The 16749-nt window shown below is 37.3% G+C and overlaps 1 protein-coding gene across 1 annotated transcript in view; it reads right to left on the bottom strand.

Annotated features, from left to right (window-relative positions):
- LOC150078371 (uncharacterized) overlaps positions 1–16749 on the bottom strand; it is a 313332-nt gene that overhangs the window by 104843 nt on the left and 191740 nt on the right. Inside the window, exon 9 of the mRNA XM_090384546.1 lies at positions 1735–1972. Coding sequence (XP_090240672.1) covers positions 1735–1972 — 238 coding nt within the window. The remainder of the gene's footprint in view (positions 1–1734; positions 1973–16749) is intronic.

Genomic DNA, 16749 nt, shown 5'->3' with positions numbered 1-16749 from the left:
TGCGGTGGTCATTCCTTAACCTTTCCGCATCCTCCGTATTTGGTGGTGACGGGCTCGAACCCCGGTCTAATCAAGAAGCGTGTGCTACGCACTGCTGCTCCTTCCCACCTGGCTACGGAGGCGCCTAGTAAAATGAATGAAGACAGAATTTTCACTGTTATAAAGAATTCCAGAACTAGGGACCAAAAATCCAAATCACAAGGGAAGGGGGTTTAGATTAGATAGTAGAAAGTTTTCTTTTAGCAAGGGAGTCATTGATTACTAGAACAAGTTACCTCCACAAGAAGGTGAGGCTGACAGTTTGAAGAAATTCAAATGTAAACTGGATGATTATCATCATGAGGACAGAAACACATAATTTGCTATGTGGTTTTTTTTTTTTTTTTTTGTTTTTTTTTTGACCAGTTCTTGTGGCTTTCTTGCCCTATATAACTGTTATTAATACTAGATATCAGTAATTAAAAATTTATGTATAACTCACAAAGTATCTATTTTTATTAGTTTTTCCTAAGTAAAAAATTTACAAAAATCACCAAAAAATATACAATGCAAAAATCAGGTGAGCATTGTACATTTTTTGGTGTGGTTTGAATTACATTTACAAAACACTATTACATTATGGATATCTTTGTAAATTTTGTACATTTGCCTAAAAGGTAATTAGTTTTCTAGATTTAAAATTATTTTTTTAGCCACTCTTAATATTGCATTTCCAGAAATGCAATATTAAAATATTAAGAATGAAATTGATAATTCAATTTCTGAATCATCTCTGACCACAATGTTATTGGTATCATTATTATGTTGTTATATTATATTGCTTCTAATTATGAAATTTGCAGTCAGTGCTTCAAAATTAGAAACTGAATCAATACTAAATATGACACTTCCAGTACAACACAAAAAGAAGAAACATTATGAACAGTTACCCAAAAATTGCAAATAAAAAGAACACTAACTTACTTTTGTATTCATCATAGACGACTTCTGTATTCATCATAGAAAATGCAGACGATTTTATTCAAAATCGTCTGCATTTTAATTTTTTGCTGGCTCTTTCATTGTTTGCATGTTTCATGATGACCCACAAAGAGGGCTTGAAAGTCCTGACACCTTGCTGTTCAGGCCATTGCATGTTCCAATAAAAGCAATGCAAAATCTTTGATGAAAAACTACCAGCCAACCAAGACAAGAAATAACAACAAACAGAGAGCTATATACTAGTAATGATGACAAATTTATGTGGCATCCATTTGGCCTGACTTTCAAATTAAAATTCCAAATTTTTATTGTTATTGCCTGAATATAGATGATACAGAAAAGAGGACCTGTAAACTGCTGTTTTTTTCCCTCAATTTTCTGGCTGACACTTGAGAGTTGCTAAATTTGAGTGGTATAGAGTAAATACAGTGTATATATGCATATAAGCATTTTTTAGCCCCAACTATAAGCTTATCTATTATATATATATTACAAAAATATATAAGTGGCATAAATATGAATAATATAAGTAAAATTAAAATTAAATCATATAATGGAAATAGGTAGTGGTAAGGATTCAGCATTTAGAATGAAACAACCATCTATATCTGCTCTATCCCCCATTAGAGCAAAATTTCTTAAATTTTCTTTAAAGGTAACATACACAAAACTATAATCTTTTATTACTAGCAAAATGTTGACTAGCATTACTCATTACCCAAATAATTTTATAAATTCATGACTTGTAGTCACCTGAAGAAGTTGCAGAATGTACAGGGATTGTTGAGGGAACAGTTGAAATAACTTGCTGCCCAATTTCAGGCTTTTCTGCAGAGAACAAAGAACTTATAGATGTCACCCCTGGTAAGACTGGTGCTGTAGCTACTGCTAGCTGTCTTGCTGCTGCTGTAGCCAATGCACTAGTAGGATTGAAAAATGGCTGAGGAGTAGAAGTCGGACGAGGGCTAGCTTGAGGAGTTGCCACAGTACCCTGTAAATTGAAAGCATATATTTTAACATTAACTAAAGAATTGCGCACATTTTACATCCTATATTAAAGACATATATACTTTTGTGTGGCAAAACAAAAGTTAATGTATAAATGATGTTATTTTGCAGACTATTACATACATGGAATAGTTCGCAAAGTAACTGCCAAAAATCAATGAAATTTGATAAAGGAAGTACAATATGAAATGAAACCTCATGTTGTTACACAGAGAGAGAGAGAGAGAGAGAGAGAGAGAGAGAGAGAGAGAGTCCTGACAGAATTATGAAGAGTGTTTATGCCCTGATAGTATACAAGTCATAGACTGCCTTCCTTCCAAAATGACAGGGTGACGTATATGGTTCACGACAAGGATGACTCAAAACTCTGCAGAATATTTCATTAAATTCTGTACAGTATTTCCCAATTTTGGTCTTGTCACAGACATTCTCGTGACAAGCTAGGGCTGGACTTCAGAGAAATTTGGTCTGCTTGGAGAGGACCAAAATTCAGTGAAGTCCAGTCATTCTGCAACAACCAAGTAGCACAGGTTCTACTAACTTTTCTGTTTGGGAGGAGAAAAAATTGAGATGGAAATTGGTGTGACATAGAATCCCACTGAGCATTTATTATCCCCCCCAGGCAGAGGGGGTGGTCAAAATCATCCAAAGAACATCTCATAACATGCTCACTGGATTCAAATCTATAGACTTTCATGGTCATCCCAACTGTGAAATATCCTCAGCCTGAAGAGAAAGTCCTCCAGTTATGCTCTATGGCACATATGTGCCCCTATGTACTCTATGGCAGATAGGGGCAACCCCCGGCCCGTGGGCCATATCCGGCCCTAATCTATTTCAGCAAAGTTTGTCTGATTCATGGTGGGAGAAAACATCGTGTGTTCTACTAACTCACATTAAGCTGACATCATATGACTTGCGCAAAACACACCATGTTTTCTCCCACCAAGGTCTCTTTCTCACTTTGACTAGCGGCGTGTGTGAACGTCGTTGTTGTTTGGTTTTTAGGAGCATTAGCAACTAAGGCCATATTGCTCTGGGGATATGCGGTGGTCATTCCCTGACCTTTCTGCATCCTCTGTATTTAGTGGTCACGGACTCGAACCCCGGTCTAATCAAGAAGCATGTGCTATGCACTGCTGCTCCTGCCCACATGGCTATGGAGGCAACTGTATGAACGTGTTACAACATGTCAGTTCAGTGCCTGCATTGATGTTGTCTGTTCAGTGCCTGTGGTGTAGAAGACAGTTTGTTTGACAGTTCTGAATATCACTTATAAATTTGGGACAATGTCAGTGGTTACGTCAAAAAAAAAAAAAAAAAAAAAAGTAGATGCAGAGAATCATCAATTTCAAGACAACTGGACGGAGGATTATTATTTTATTCTGAATAAAGGATTTCCTGTATGTTTGCTGGGCAAGGAATCCATATCTGTCCACAAAGAATACAACTTGAAGAGACAAGAATACAACTTTACTTCAAGACATGCAGTCACCAAAAAACTGATGGACAACTACAAAAAGATGAAATACAGAAGTTGAAGAACTTGGATACCCAGCAGCAAATGTTCAACAAGCAAAGAACGCAGCACCACAGCATTGTCAAAGCCAGCTTTGTGGTAAGCAAAAAAATCGCTAAGCATTCTAAGTCATTTGGTGAAGGAGAATTTATCAAAGAATGTCTGCTGGATGTTGTAAGTATAATATGTCCTGAAAAGAAAAAAAAAAAGACTTTGAGAATATTCATTTGTCAAGACGTACTTGTCCGACGGATAGAAATTATAGCTTATGATATCAAAATAAGTTTAAAAGAGAAGACTGCTAGATTGAAAGCATTTTCAATTGCTTTGGATGACAGCACCGATGCCTCCGATACAGTACAACTAGCAATATTTCTTCGAGTAGTTGATGCGGATTTCAACATCACAGAAGAATTATTGGCGCTTCGGCCGTTAAAAGGAACGACTACAACTACCGGTGAAGATATATTTGAAACTGTCAGCACAGTCTTTGAGAGATTTGGGCTTAAATGGAGTTCACTATCTGGCATATGCACTGATGGAGCCCCTGCAATGGTTGGTGCACGGAAGGGATTTATTGGAACAGTTCATGAAAGAGCAATAGAACTACAGATCCATCAGGAAAATTTAACATTTTCACTGCATTATCCACCAACAAAATCTGTGTGCAAAATCGATTAAATTCACAAATGTTATGGAAGTTGCAGTAGCCAGTATTAACTTTATTAAGTCACGTACACTTAATCACCGCCAATTTAAGGAGTATTTGGCAGACCTATTTTTGGATTATGAAGATGTGTCTTATTATTGTGAAGTGAGGTGGTTGAGTAAAGGTAAAATGCTAAAACGATTTTATGATCTGAGACAAGACATTGCAGATTTTATGGACATAAAAGGAAACACAATTAACCAAGTAAAAGATGATGAGTGGGTGTGTGATTTAGCATTTCTTGTAGATGTTTCTTGCAGCATTTCTGATTTAGCATTTCTTGTTTCTTGCAGGACCAGGGTATGTCTGCCAGGGGCAAAGGCTGATGACGTTGTAGAGCGGATATCATCTTTTAAGGGCACAAAAGATGATATAGTTGTACACGTTGGCACTAATGATATTAAGAGTAGGAGACCGGCGGAATTACTTAACAAATAACAGGTCACTGTTGAAAAAAAGCCGTGATTTAGGGTTGAATTTGAAAGTGTCTGCAATTCTGCCCAGACACGATAGGAGGGAGTATATGATGAGAGCCCTGTCGATCAATTCAGCCCTGGAAAGATTGTGCAAGGCTCAAGGGATAGAATTTTTTTCAGCCCGGTCTGTACTTGTTAACAGGAGAGACTGCTTCTACAGGGATGGGATACACTTAAATAGAAAGGGTGCAAGAATGTTTGCTGATGCTATTGAGGCAGTGTTAGGTGGATCGGAAAACTGCTAGATTGGGGGGATACAAGGACTAATAGATTAACAGTAGCCATTGGCAGAGGTGAAAGTGATTCTTGCACTGCTTCTATTGGAATGAGCAGTAGCCTGGAAAATAAGATGCAAGATATTTCAGAGACTACTAGGAATCATTGGAGTACAAGTAAACACATGGGTTGTGTTAGGGTAGCTAAGAAAAAGAACAGGTGCATGTATACTTGCGTGTACACCAATGCTAGGAGTTTAGTAAATAAATTTGATGAATTTTAGGTATTGCTCAAAACATCAAAGGCAGATATTGTGGGGATTTCAGAGACGTGATGTAACACAGATATAAGGAATGCAGAACTGGAATTTGGGGAGTACAACGTCTACAGAAAGGATAGACCGGATAGGAAGGGAGGAGGGGTTATGCTATTAGTTAAGAAATACATAAAATCCAAGGAACTGAAGCCAGTCGACATCGCTGGACAGTGCAGTGTCGAGTCAGTTTGGTGTGACATAAGCATTGGGAGATCAAAATTGAGAGTAGGAGTGTGCTATAGGCCTAATGACTCTGGAAATTGTACAGGGAAATAGAGTGGGCCAGTAAATCAGAGAGAGTCTTATAATGGGGGATTTTAATTTCCCAGATATTGACTGAAATTTGTGGGTTGGTCACTCAGACACTAGTAAGGCTTTTGTGGATTTATTGGAGGATTGTTTTCTACATCAGCATGTTTGGGAGGCAACTAGAGTGAGTAATACTCTTGATTTGATTATCAGTAGTGATTCTTCATGCATTAAGAATTTGCAGATAAATGAACCACTAGGTGGTAGTGATCACAGTGTGCTGAAGTGGGATTTACTCAAAGAGGTAACTACCATCAGGGGGTAAAGGGAAGGGTTATTGCTTCTGTAAAGGCGACTACGATGGACTGAGACAGTATTTAAATTCTATACAGTGGGACCAACTGATGATGTTACCAACAGAAAATTCAAAATGGGAAGCATTCAAAGAACTTATCTTGGAAGCTACTAGGCTTTACATACCAGTTAAGAAATATTGTTCAAGGTTTCGGCCTAAATGGATGTCAGATTAACTAATGAGACATATGGCAGAGAAGAAAAATGCATGGGATACATACAAATTAACACGTGACACAGAAGCCTATGATAGATACAAGTTGATCTGTAACCAAGTTACAAAGGAGGTTAGGCAGGCGAAGGCAGATTACGAGAAATCTTTGGCAAGGGATGCAAAGAAAAACAGCAAAGAGTTCTTTACTTATGTAAACTCTAGAAGGAAGGGGATGAATCAGATTGGTCCACTTGAAATCGATGGGTCAACTGTTGATGATCCTGCTCAGGTAGTTAACAAACTAAATGAATATTTTGCATCGACATTCACACATGAGGAGTTATTCAGCGAGGAGAATGCCCCTAGGTGTATTCAACTCTGGCAGTAAGCTAGAGAATCTTGTAATAACTGGAAGTAAAGTGGAGGAGAAATTGTTGAAGATAAACGCAAGAAAGGCATCTGGGGTGGATGGGATCTATCCAGTTATATTAAAGGAAGCATCAAAGGAAGTAAGCAAACCCTTAGTTAGCCATAATTATGAGAGCTTCCTTGGACTCAGGGGAGGTACCCATGGACTGGAGATGTGCAAATGTGACCCCAATTCACAAAGGAGGATCAAAGGCTGACAAAAGTAATTATAGACCTGTGAGTTTAACTTCTGTTCCCGGAAAATTAATGGAGGCACTGGTTAAAGAAGCACTGCAGAATCATCTAGACAAGACTTCAGTTATAGCTCGGACACAGAATGGTTTTGTTAAGCGGAAGTCTTGCCTGACCAATTTGATTGGATACTATGATGCAGTCACAAAAGAACTGGATGCAGGGAATAACTCTGATATTATATACTTGGATCTTAGAAGGGCTTTTGATACTGTTGCACATGGAAGACTACTGCACAAATTGGGCCGGTGTGGCACTGGAGGCAAATTGCTGCTATGGATAAAGGGGTGGTTGAGGGGGAGAAGACAGAGAGTGGTAATCAATGGACACTGCTCATCATGGACTAAAGTTATTAGTGGAGTCCCTCAGGGTTCAGTATTGGGTCCATTATTGTTTTCTGTATTTATAAATGATATTGATGATGGTATATCAAGCTTAATGTCCGAGTTTGCAGAAGATACGAAGGTTGGTAGGGTTGTCAAGTACACTACTGACACTATGCTCCTGCAACAGGATCTGGAAAGGTTGAGCAGATGGGCTGAGAGGTGGCAAATGAAGTTTAACATTGACAAAGGTAAAGTACTACATATGGGAAACAGCAACCCCAGAGCAACGTATCAACTCTGTGGTACTACACTGACAGTGGTAGAGAATGAAAGGGACCTGGGGGTGGGTGGGTGTGCAGGCAGATATGAAGTTCTCTGAGCAGTGCAGACGGGCTGCAAGAGTAGCTCATGGTGTATTGTCAATGATATACAGGAATTTTTCTAGCAGGGATAAGGAGGTGATTATTCCCTTGTATAAGGCAATGATCAGGCCACACTCTAGGTGTGGCCTGATCATTGCCTTATACAAGGGAATAATCAGGGAATATACAGGACGGGAGGCCTCATTTCAAGCAGGATGTACAGCTGCTGGAACGAGTACAGAGAAGGGCAACAATGAATGGAACAAAGGGGTGCACTTACGAAGAAAGGCTTAAGTTTTGCAAATTACAGTGCTGGAGACTAGGCACCAGCGAGGTGATCTGATAGAGGTGTATAAAGCCTTGAATGGTTTGAGCATGCTCAATGCTGATGGGATTTTCCTCTTGCTCAGAATAATCACCTGAGAGGGCATAAATTCAAATTGAGGAAAGACAGATGTAGGATAGACGTGCGGAAATTTGCCTTTAGCCTACGGGTGGTTGGTGGGTGGAACAGACTTCCAACCCTTGTTGTGCAAGTTGATAGCCTAAATAAGTTTAAGGCTCAGCTGGACAGGTAGTTCGAACGAACAGAAGGGTGAAGTGGAAGTGGTTATTTTTTATTTATTTATTTTTTTTTTTGGCTGATGCTACATAATCTTGCTTTCTTGCATCAAATGCCTCTACTAATGCTAATGTCACTGGATACCTAAACAAACTAAATCTCAAATTGCAAAAACAAGGACAACTGGTTCATGAACTGCATGGACATGTCAAAGCTTTTCTGTAATAAACTAAGATTGTTGGAAAGTCAGATAAGAGCTGAAAAATGTTATCATTTTCCTACTCTAGCAACTCATAAAAATATCCCTTATAATTGTTATGGAGAAGAACTGAAGGCACTAAAAGAGCAATTTGATACAAGATTTGCCGACTTCCAAAACAAAGACTGCACATTCGCTATATTTGCTCGTCCGATGGATGCTGATATAAATAACGTGCCAGAAAAACTTGCAGGTGGAACTTATTGAGCTTCAGGCGGAGTTAGTGCTAAAATCACAATTTAACAACAATGCTTTGATGGATTTTTATAAATTTTATTTGGTGGAAGAAAAATATACAAATTTACGAGCCTTTTAAAGAAAAATCATTTGTTTTTTTCGGCATCACATATGCGTGAACAGTTTTTTTTTCAAGGATGAAATACAATAAATCAAAAATTTGGACAAGGATAACGGACGAAAACCTCAAAAATTCTATGCAATTATCCTTAAGAATATTAACGTCAATACTGATAGTCTTGTAGTTCAAGCAAGGCCAACCTTCACATTAAATTGTTATGTTGTTCATTATATTATAAAATTTATGTAAAGCTTTATACCAAAGCATTATATTATAAATAAATGAAATATGAAGTAGCAACTTGTTTTAATTCATTTAATATTAATTTATTTTATTTAATAATTTAGTCCGGCCCTTGACTTGGAGACAGAATGATAATTTGGCCTCCAAACTAGGAAAGGCTGCCCATGCATGCTCTATGGGGTAATATTGTTATCCATCATAAGGATCAGGAAGGGATTATTGCAACTGTAAAAAGATTTAAGAGGATGAGCAATCATTTTGCCTATGCCTTTCAGTAATCACCACAACTTCCGATGTGCAGCTCTATACATATGTTGCTCACTACACTTACTCAGTCCATCATATCACCTTCTATATGACAGTCCCTTTCCCCAGTTATTATGAGTTGCTTTTGTACCCCTACCTTACATTCTTAACATTGCTTGTGTGGATGTTCACACATGCAATGTTAAGAATCAGACTATTGAATGAACTTGGTTCAAGCTTTGTCCTTGGTATTTCTCATGGTGAAAGATAAGGCTGGGAGTTGAAAATACTGATGAGTGAAGTGGGTTAAACTTTGATGTATTTCAACAATCAATCCTCTGACTTCATCTCATCTCATCTACACACACACTACATTGATGTATCATAGATATTCAAATTAATAAATTAATGGTTTCATAAACAATCAAATTAATGAAGCTTACCTGCAAAAATATCTAAAACTCTAAAACCTTTATGCCAAATATGATCTCAAGCATTTGAGACGTCAAGAGCAACTGCTTGTGTTTCACCGAACTTTTCCATAAAAATTGTAATGTAATCATATATGTCTTTAACTTCTCCACTAATGCTGGTTTCCCTCAAGGTTCAGTTCTTTCCCCCACTCTTTTCCTCTTGTATATTAATGAACTTCTTCCAGTGACTGGAAATCCTATCCATAGTTTTGCCGATGATAGCACATTGCATTCCACTTTCTATTTTGAGAAACTTGCCCTGCTCAATCATATTCAACTTCTCAAATATCAGCTAACAATTCCTTAAATGCCGATCTCCAGTTAATTCTCCAGTGGGGAAAGACAACTTAGTTGATTTCAATCCTTCTAAAACTCAGACTTGTCTTATATCTCGCAAAAAGGATTCTCCTGCTCCTATGCTTATCTTTGGTGACACTCCAATTTCTAGGCAAAATGATATATCTCTTTTGGGGATTACCCCGACTTCTAATCTCTCTGGTATAAGCACATTATAAATATTGCTTCCACTGCATCTAAAAAACTTGGTTTTCTCTTTCGTTCTCGGCGTTACTTTTTTTCCAAACAGCTGTTCACTCTGTACAAGTCGCAAATCCACCTTACCATGGAATATTGTTCCCACATCTGGGGCTGTGCTCCAAAACCTCTCTCAGGCTTCTTGATTCCGTTCAGAAGAGGGCAGTTAGGTTAATTAATGATTCATCTCTAATCAGAGTCTCTCCACTCGCTGTCTCATAGACATACTGTTTCTGCTGCATGCCTCTTCTACAGATATTTCCATGGGCACTGTTCTTCTGAATTAGCTTCTATAATTCCTGCTCTCTCTTTCAAAATAGTCCGAACACGTGCCGCCACCAGCCAACATCCATTTACTGTCCAACTTCAAACTCACAGAACCAACTTTTCATCTTCCTCGTTTATTCATTCAACTGCTGTTTTCTGGAACAACCTCCCTTCATACGTATTTTCTGAAAATTACAGTTTACAGAAGTTCATGTCTAATGTCAACAAATATCTTCTTTCATCATCTCAACCTCCAACCCAAGCACAGTACTAAATACCATAGGTTCTAATACCTCTCATGTTTGGGGTTTTCATAAAAAAAAAAAAAAAAAAAAAAAAGTAATTTCAGTGATATCCACTTCAACTTAAAATTTGCCAAGCCCTACTTACTTTTTCTGAATCTCAATTACTGGTTTCTTCAAACTAACACCATGTTATGTGTCCTAGTTATTAGCTCTATAATTACGTCTGCTTTAAAGGTGGGTGGTATATGTTTGCTGTGATATTTTTTGTGAAAGATTTCCAAATCTAGAATCTCCACTTTTGATCTCCTCTGGGTTAAAATCTTTTTACTCCACTCTTACAATAAAAATATAAAGAAAACAATAAATTCTATCGAGTTCATTTGTTGCCTGAATCATTCTCCAAGTTTGTAACTTTTTTTCTTTGAAAATCTAATTTCTCTAACTTTTCTTCCAACAGTAATTTTCTTTGATGATTTTAATGTTCACAACTATGGCTTGCTTTAATTTTCAATTTTTTAACCAAGTCCAACTAGTAAAGATATTGAGGTGTTTGCAGTTACTAATCGCCCCATAAACTTGTTCACTTACCTACCAAAATACCAGACAATCCTACCAAAACTGATACTCTTAATCTCTTTCTCACCAACAATCCTTCAAAGTACACAGTTAATATTAATTTCCCTCTAGCTACTTCAGATCATAACTTAGTGGTCTCTTAAACTAGCTTCTGTCCCATGGTCATTCTCAGCTTATTATGGAATTACAAAACTACAAAATAGGATGATCTGTGTGATTTATATTCCTCTTTTTCATGATTGACTACTGTTTAAATATTCTTATCCTAATATTCACTCAGGTTGTCAGTGAATTATTCTTGTATGAGCTAAATCTTTTATTCTTCATCAGCATTAATAGAGGCATATGATGCAAGAAAGCAAGCTTATACAGCATGAGCAAAAAAAAAAAAACCCTTCCCGTTTCATCCATCCATTCATTACAAATGTTTGTCTAGTTTTGCCTTGAATTTATTTTTATTTAAGCTATCAACTACCCACTAGCTAAAGGAAAATTTCTGCACATCTATTTGACAACTGTCTTTCCTCAATTTCAGTTTATGCCCCCAAAGGTTTGTAATCTGAGCAAGAGGAGGAATCCCAATAATGCAAGAAAGCAAGCTTACAGCATGAGCCAAAAAAAAAAAAACCTTCCCATTTCACCCATCCATTCATTACAAATGTTTGTTTAGCTCTGCCTTATATTTATTTAAGCTATCAACTTCCACAATGACAGATGAAAGTTTGTACCAGCAACCAACTACCCACTGGCTAAAGGAAAATTTCCACACATCTATTTGACAACTGTCTTTCTTCAATTTCAGTTTATGCCCCCTCAGGTTTGTAATCTGAGCAAGAGGAGGAATCTCATGAACATTGGGCCTGCTCAATCCATTCAAGGCCTTATACACCTCAATCATATCACCTCGCAGGTGTCTATTCTCCAGAAACTGCAATTTGCAGAACTAAGCCTTTTTAGCCTTTCTTCGTAAGAGCACCCCTTTGTTCCCCTCACCAGTTGTTGCCCTTTTCTGTACTTGTTCTAGCAACTCTACATCATTCCACACTAAACCCTCATTCTTCATCAAAACCTTGGTTTTCCAAAAAATGTTCTGTCTGTTCAGAATAAGAATTATAATACACTGCAGCTGGCTTGTCTCTAAACTTCCAACTTTTATTTTACTGCCCACAATGAAGCTCACAACAATGTAAACAAGTTATTAATCAATCAAAACAGAATTTTCATAAGGTTAACAGTAGGAAAACTGTTAACCTTTTGATAATAGATGATTGTTCTGGTCTCTTGCTAGTCCCACGTACTAGTCAGAGAATTTTAAGCTACTGGGAACAGATAAGTTTTCAAAAAATTTTGCCATTTTATTGACCTAATTTTAAATACATATTAGGCTAGGTTCTATAAACAGCTTTATAGTCATAGTCATGTGAGCACTATTTTTAAACTTAGCAAGATATTTTGTAAGTTACTACTCAATATATGTAGACCTCCGTAGCCAAGTGGTCAGGAGCGGGAGCACAGTAGCATGTGCTCTTTGAGTAGACCGGGGTTCAAGCCCCTGACTGCTGAATACGGTCGATCTGCCAACCCGCACTGGACCAGCGTGGCAGATTATGGTCCATTTCCCTCAGCATGAATTGTTGAGGAGGCTTCCATCCTGCAGTGAGTTGATAATGGCTGCACTTTACTTTTTTTTTTTTTTTTTTTTATGTGTAGACCCTTTTATCGGTGATTTGACATGAATACACACCTTGTAACTTTGTACTGTAGTGCATGGTAGGGGAATTCTTGTGTCTTAATTATGGTAAATAGGCATCTTGAAAGTTGGAATCAAGTAGGTTGGTGTTAAAAGGTAATTTTATTAGCTATTAAAATTAACTTAACTTCACAAGCATAACAGTACAGCATAAACCCAATAACATAATACATATAAAGTCATTGTAATACATAAAACTTCAATGTAAATTTGATAAACTAATATGTATAACATAACCTATCATATAACAATATCATAATACAGTAGAACCCCGTTAATCCAGACCCTGATGATCCGGACTTCCTGTTAATCCAGACTGGATTTTCAGTCAGTGGAAAAATTCTAACTATCAAAAAATATATATATTTCTGTTCACTGACATTTGGGAGGGGGTTTAAAATTTAAAACGATAAAAAAATATAAGCAATCAATAACAAAGAACACCGCATGCACAAATTGCAACTAACATGATATGCGCAAGTGAGAACGGAGTAACAAGTTACGAAACTTAAAAAAACAAGAATGAAGAGAACATTCTGAAAATTTATTTATACTTTTGATATGATTGATGATTTCATGGAAGGGGAAACACATTTCACCATAATAATGTAAAAACTCACAGAATTCTAGCTGTCGGTAATATCGTAAATTGAATAAGATTGTGTTTACTATCCGTTTATAATAGATTGTGCTAACTGAAAAGCCTAATAAACAGTGGACTGCTAATTGTTTTTATTGTGTTTTATGGTTGTGACCTCCAGAAATCCGACCAGACCATGTGGTATGGTTGGAGACAATAGTGGGGTAATCTCGAGTGCTGGCCTATTCAGTTGACAGCTGCAGCTAGCATTGTCCACGCGTACACGTGTTAATTTTGAAAATGAGTTTCAAAATTAAAGCAAAAAAAATATTGAGGACTATTTCAAGTAAACTTCTCAAAAATAGTTATTTGTTTTGTGTTGTAATATTTCTTTTTGTGTTTAATTTTGTGTAATATAATATTCTACATTAAAACTTAATAAATTCAAATTAAGAAAAGACAGATGTAGAATAGATGTGCAGAAATTTGCCTTTAGCCAGCGGGTGGTTAATTGCTGGAACAAACTTTCATCTGTCATTGTGGAAGTTGATAGGTTGAATAAATTTAAGGAGGAACTGGACAGGCATTTGGAGGGAATGGTGTGATTTTTTTTTTTTTTTTTTTGGCTGATGCTGCATAAGCTCATACACTTGCTTTCTTGCATCACATGCCACTACTACATTGCTTTGTACAGTATTTTGTTAATTACCATGTTCTTTTACTTTTTATAATTTTTACTTTGAATATTGTTTTATTAATTTAATATAAAAACAAATTTAGTTGAAATTTTGTCATTTATGGAAATGTCATGAATGGAAATCATGGTTCAGACCAAAGCACAGGAGTGCTGTGGCTCGGAAGAGAACAGGAGGTGGTTGTCCTCTGAATCACAGCCTCATGAAATGTACTACTTATTTGATGTTGGTGAATTCACCTAGAATGGGACACGATACAGCCAAGGGGGATGTCTTTTCGATGTACAGAGAATGAGGTGCAAACTCAGCATTCTGGTGGAGGTTTGTGGTAACTAGGAACAGAGTGGATTGGTTGGTTGGTTTAAAATTTTACTGGTGCATTAACAGCAGTGGCTATTATGTGCCAAGATGGAACAGGGTGGATGCCCTCGAAGGAATTAAGTTAGAACATATCAAGCTCTTAATGCCAGAGCTTGCACTTGCACATCCACCAACAGAGTGGCAAATCCCAAGGCAGAATGCATTGTTGGTGACTATATTGTCAGAGGACCAAGAAATATATTGTGCAAAAAGGATAGGTGCAATGTTCAGAAAAATTCAAGAGTTGGGGTTAAATTTGAAAGTGTACCATTTTTCCGGATACGATAGGAGGGAGTACATGATGAGAGCCTTGACAATCAATTTGGCTCTGGAGAGATTGTGCAAGGCTGATGGGATAAAATATTTCTCAGCGTGGTTTGTGGTTGTTAACAGGAGAGACTATTTTTATAAAGATGGGATGCACTTAAATAGAAGAGGTTAAGTTAAACATACTGTATATATATCTACGGTGGCACCTGAACCTATGTCCATCTTCACCTGTATAATCTGTATAACATTTATGTACATGTATGGTGTATGTGTAGCCCAGGGAAAGGGCACCAGCTGGGTGCCTGCCACCTGGCTCCCATCCCTAGGCATGGGGAACCGGGCCTGGGTCTACTGTGCCATCTGTGCAATTTGCACTATGATTCCTCACCCACCGGAGGTAGTGCAATACTGGTGGATGCCCAAAAGGGTGCAAGAATATTTGCTCGTGTTGTCGGTGCAGTGTTAGGTGGGTCGGAAAACTTCTAGCTTGTTATTATTATTATTATTATTAGCCATATGGTGCAAGGAAGCCTGAGACTTATGCTGCACCAGCTAAAACAAAAAAAATTCCCGAGCTACCCTGAGAGTGGGGGGTGTACACAGACTAATAGATTAAAAAGAGGTGCAGGCAGAAGTGAAAGTGAATGCACTACTTCTATTGGAACATATAACAACCTGGAATGCAAGGAGGTACTGGTGATTTCAGGCATGCTGTGAGTTAGTGTGGAACAAGAAAATACATGGAATGAGTTAGGGTAACTAAGACAAAAAACAGGTGCATGTATACTTGCACGTTCAGCAATTCTAGGAGCATAGTAAATAAATTTGAAGTGCTGGTCAAGTCTTCAAATGCAGGTATTGTGGAACTATCAGAGATGTGATGCCGTAAGATGTAAGGGATGAATAATTTGAATATGGAGAATAATATATATATATATATAGAAAGAACAGACAGACCATGAATGGGGGAAGGGGTTATGCTCTTAATTAAGAAGCACATAAATACTAAGGCAATGCATCCAGTTGACATGGGTGGGCAGTGCAAGGTTCAGTCAATTGGGTGTGACATTAGCACTGGAAGGCAAAAATGAGAGGAGTGTGTTATAGGCCTAATAACTCTGATGACTACAACAAACAACTGTGCAGAGAAACAGAGTGGGCCTGTCAGTCCTCAGAACGAACCCGGTGCAGTTCAACACCTTGTCCACAATCTTCTCTGCAAAACGTGCAATACCTTAGGTCAGTGTTTACAGCATATATGTTCGGAACATATAACTCCTCAGGAATTGATGCCTCATCTTTCTGCAGTTCAAAGCTGCTATAGACAGGACATAGTGAAAGAACTCTATAGACATGAACAATAAGCATTATGTGAAAAGGATTCCCTGCCAAGGTTTCCCTGGATTCACCATTGTGTTTTTTATTGTTTATTACTTAGTTATTTTACTTGTTATTATTTTATTTATTTATTTTTATTTTGTTGTGTATTTTCAACCTGTTTTGATTTCTTACAATTCCAATCAATGCAATCAACTGGAATTTGCATAATGTACACCCTTTAGCCAAACCAGGCTGTTCCAGGGGTGTCCACTGATGTGGAAATAAAATGATGTTAATAATAATAAATCAGAATGCCTTATAATAGATTTTAACTTTCAAGATATTGAAAGTTAAACTCACACACTAGCAAGACTTTTGTGGATTTATTGAATTACTGCTTTCTACCAAAGCATAACAGAGAAGCAACAGGAGAGAGCAATACCTTTATTCTGATTATTAGAAGTAATTCTTCATTCATAAAAAATCTGCAAGTACAGTGTACTGATGTGTGATTTACTTAAAGATGTAACTACCATGAAGGGTAAGGGGAAGGGTTTTTGCAAGGAGACTACAGCAGTTTCAGAGAGAGCTTTTAAATTCTATACAGTGGGACCAATGTTGGTAACGTTGTTACCAACAACATATTCCAAATGAGAAACAATCATGGTAGCTACTAAACTTTTCATTCCAAATAAAAAATAGTTCGAGGCACAGACTAAATGGATGTCAGATGAACTGTTT

The sequence above is a fragment of the Mastigoproctus giganteus genome, chromosome 11 (genome assembly GCF_048544385.1).
Source record: "Mastigoproctus giganteus isolate SK-2022 chromosome 11, ASM4854438v1, whole genome shotgun sequence".
NCBI classification, from domain to species: domain Eukaryota; kingdom Metazoa; phylum Arthropoda; class Arachnida; order Uropygi; family Thelyphonidae; genus Mastigoproctus; species Mastigoproctus giganteus.
Note: the sequence above shows the minus strand (reverse complement) of the source record. Positions and strands in the feature narration are given on the sequence as shown.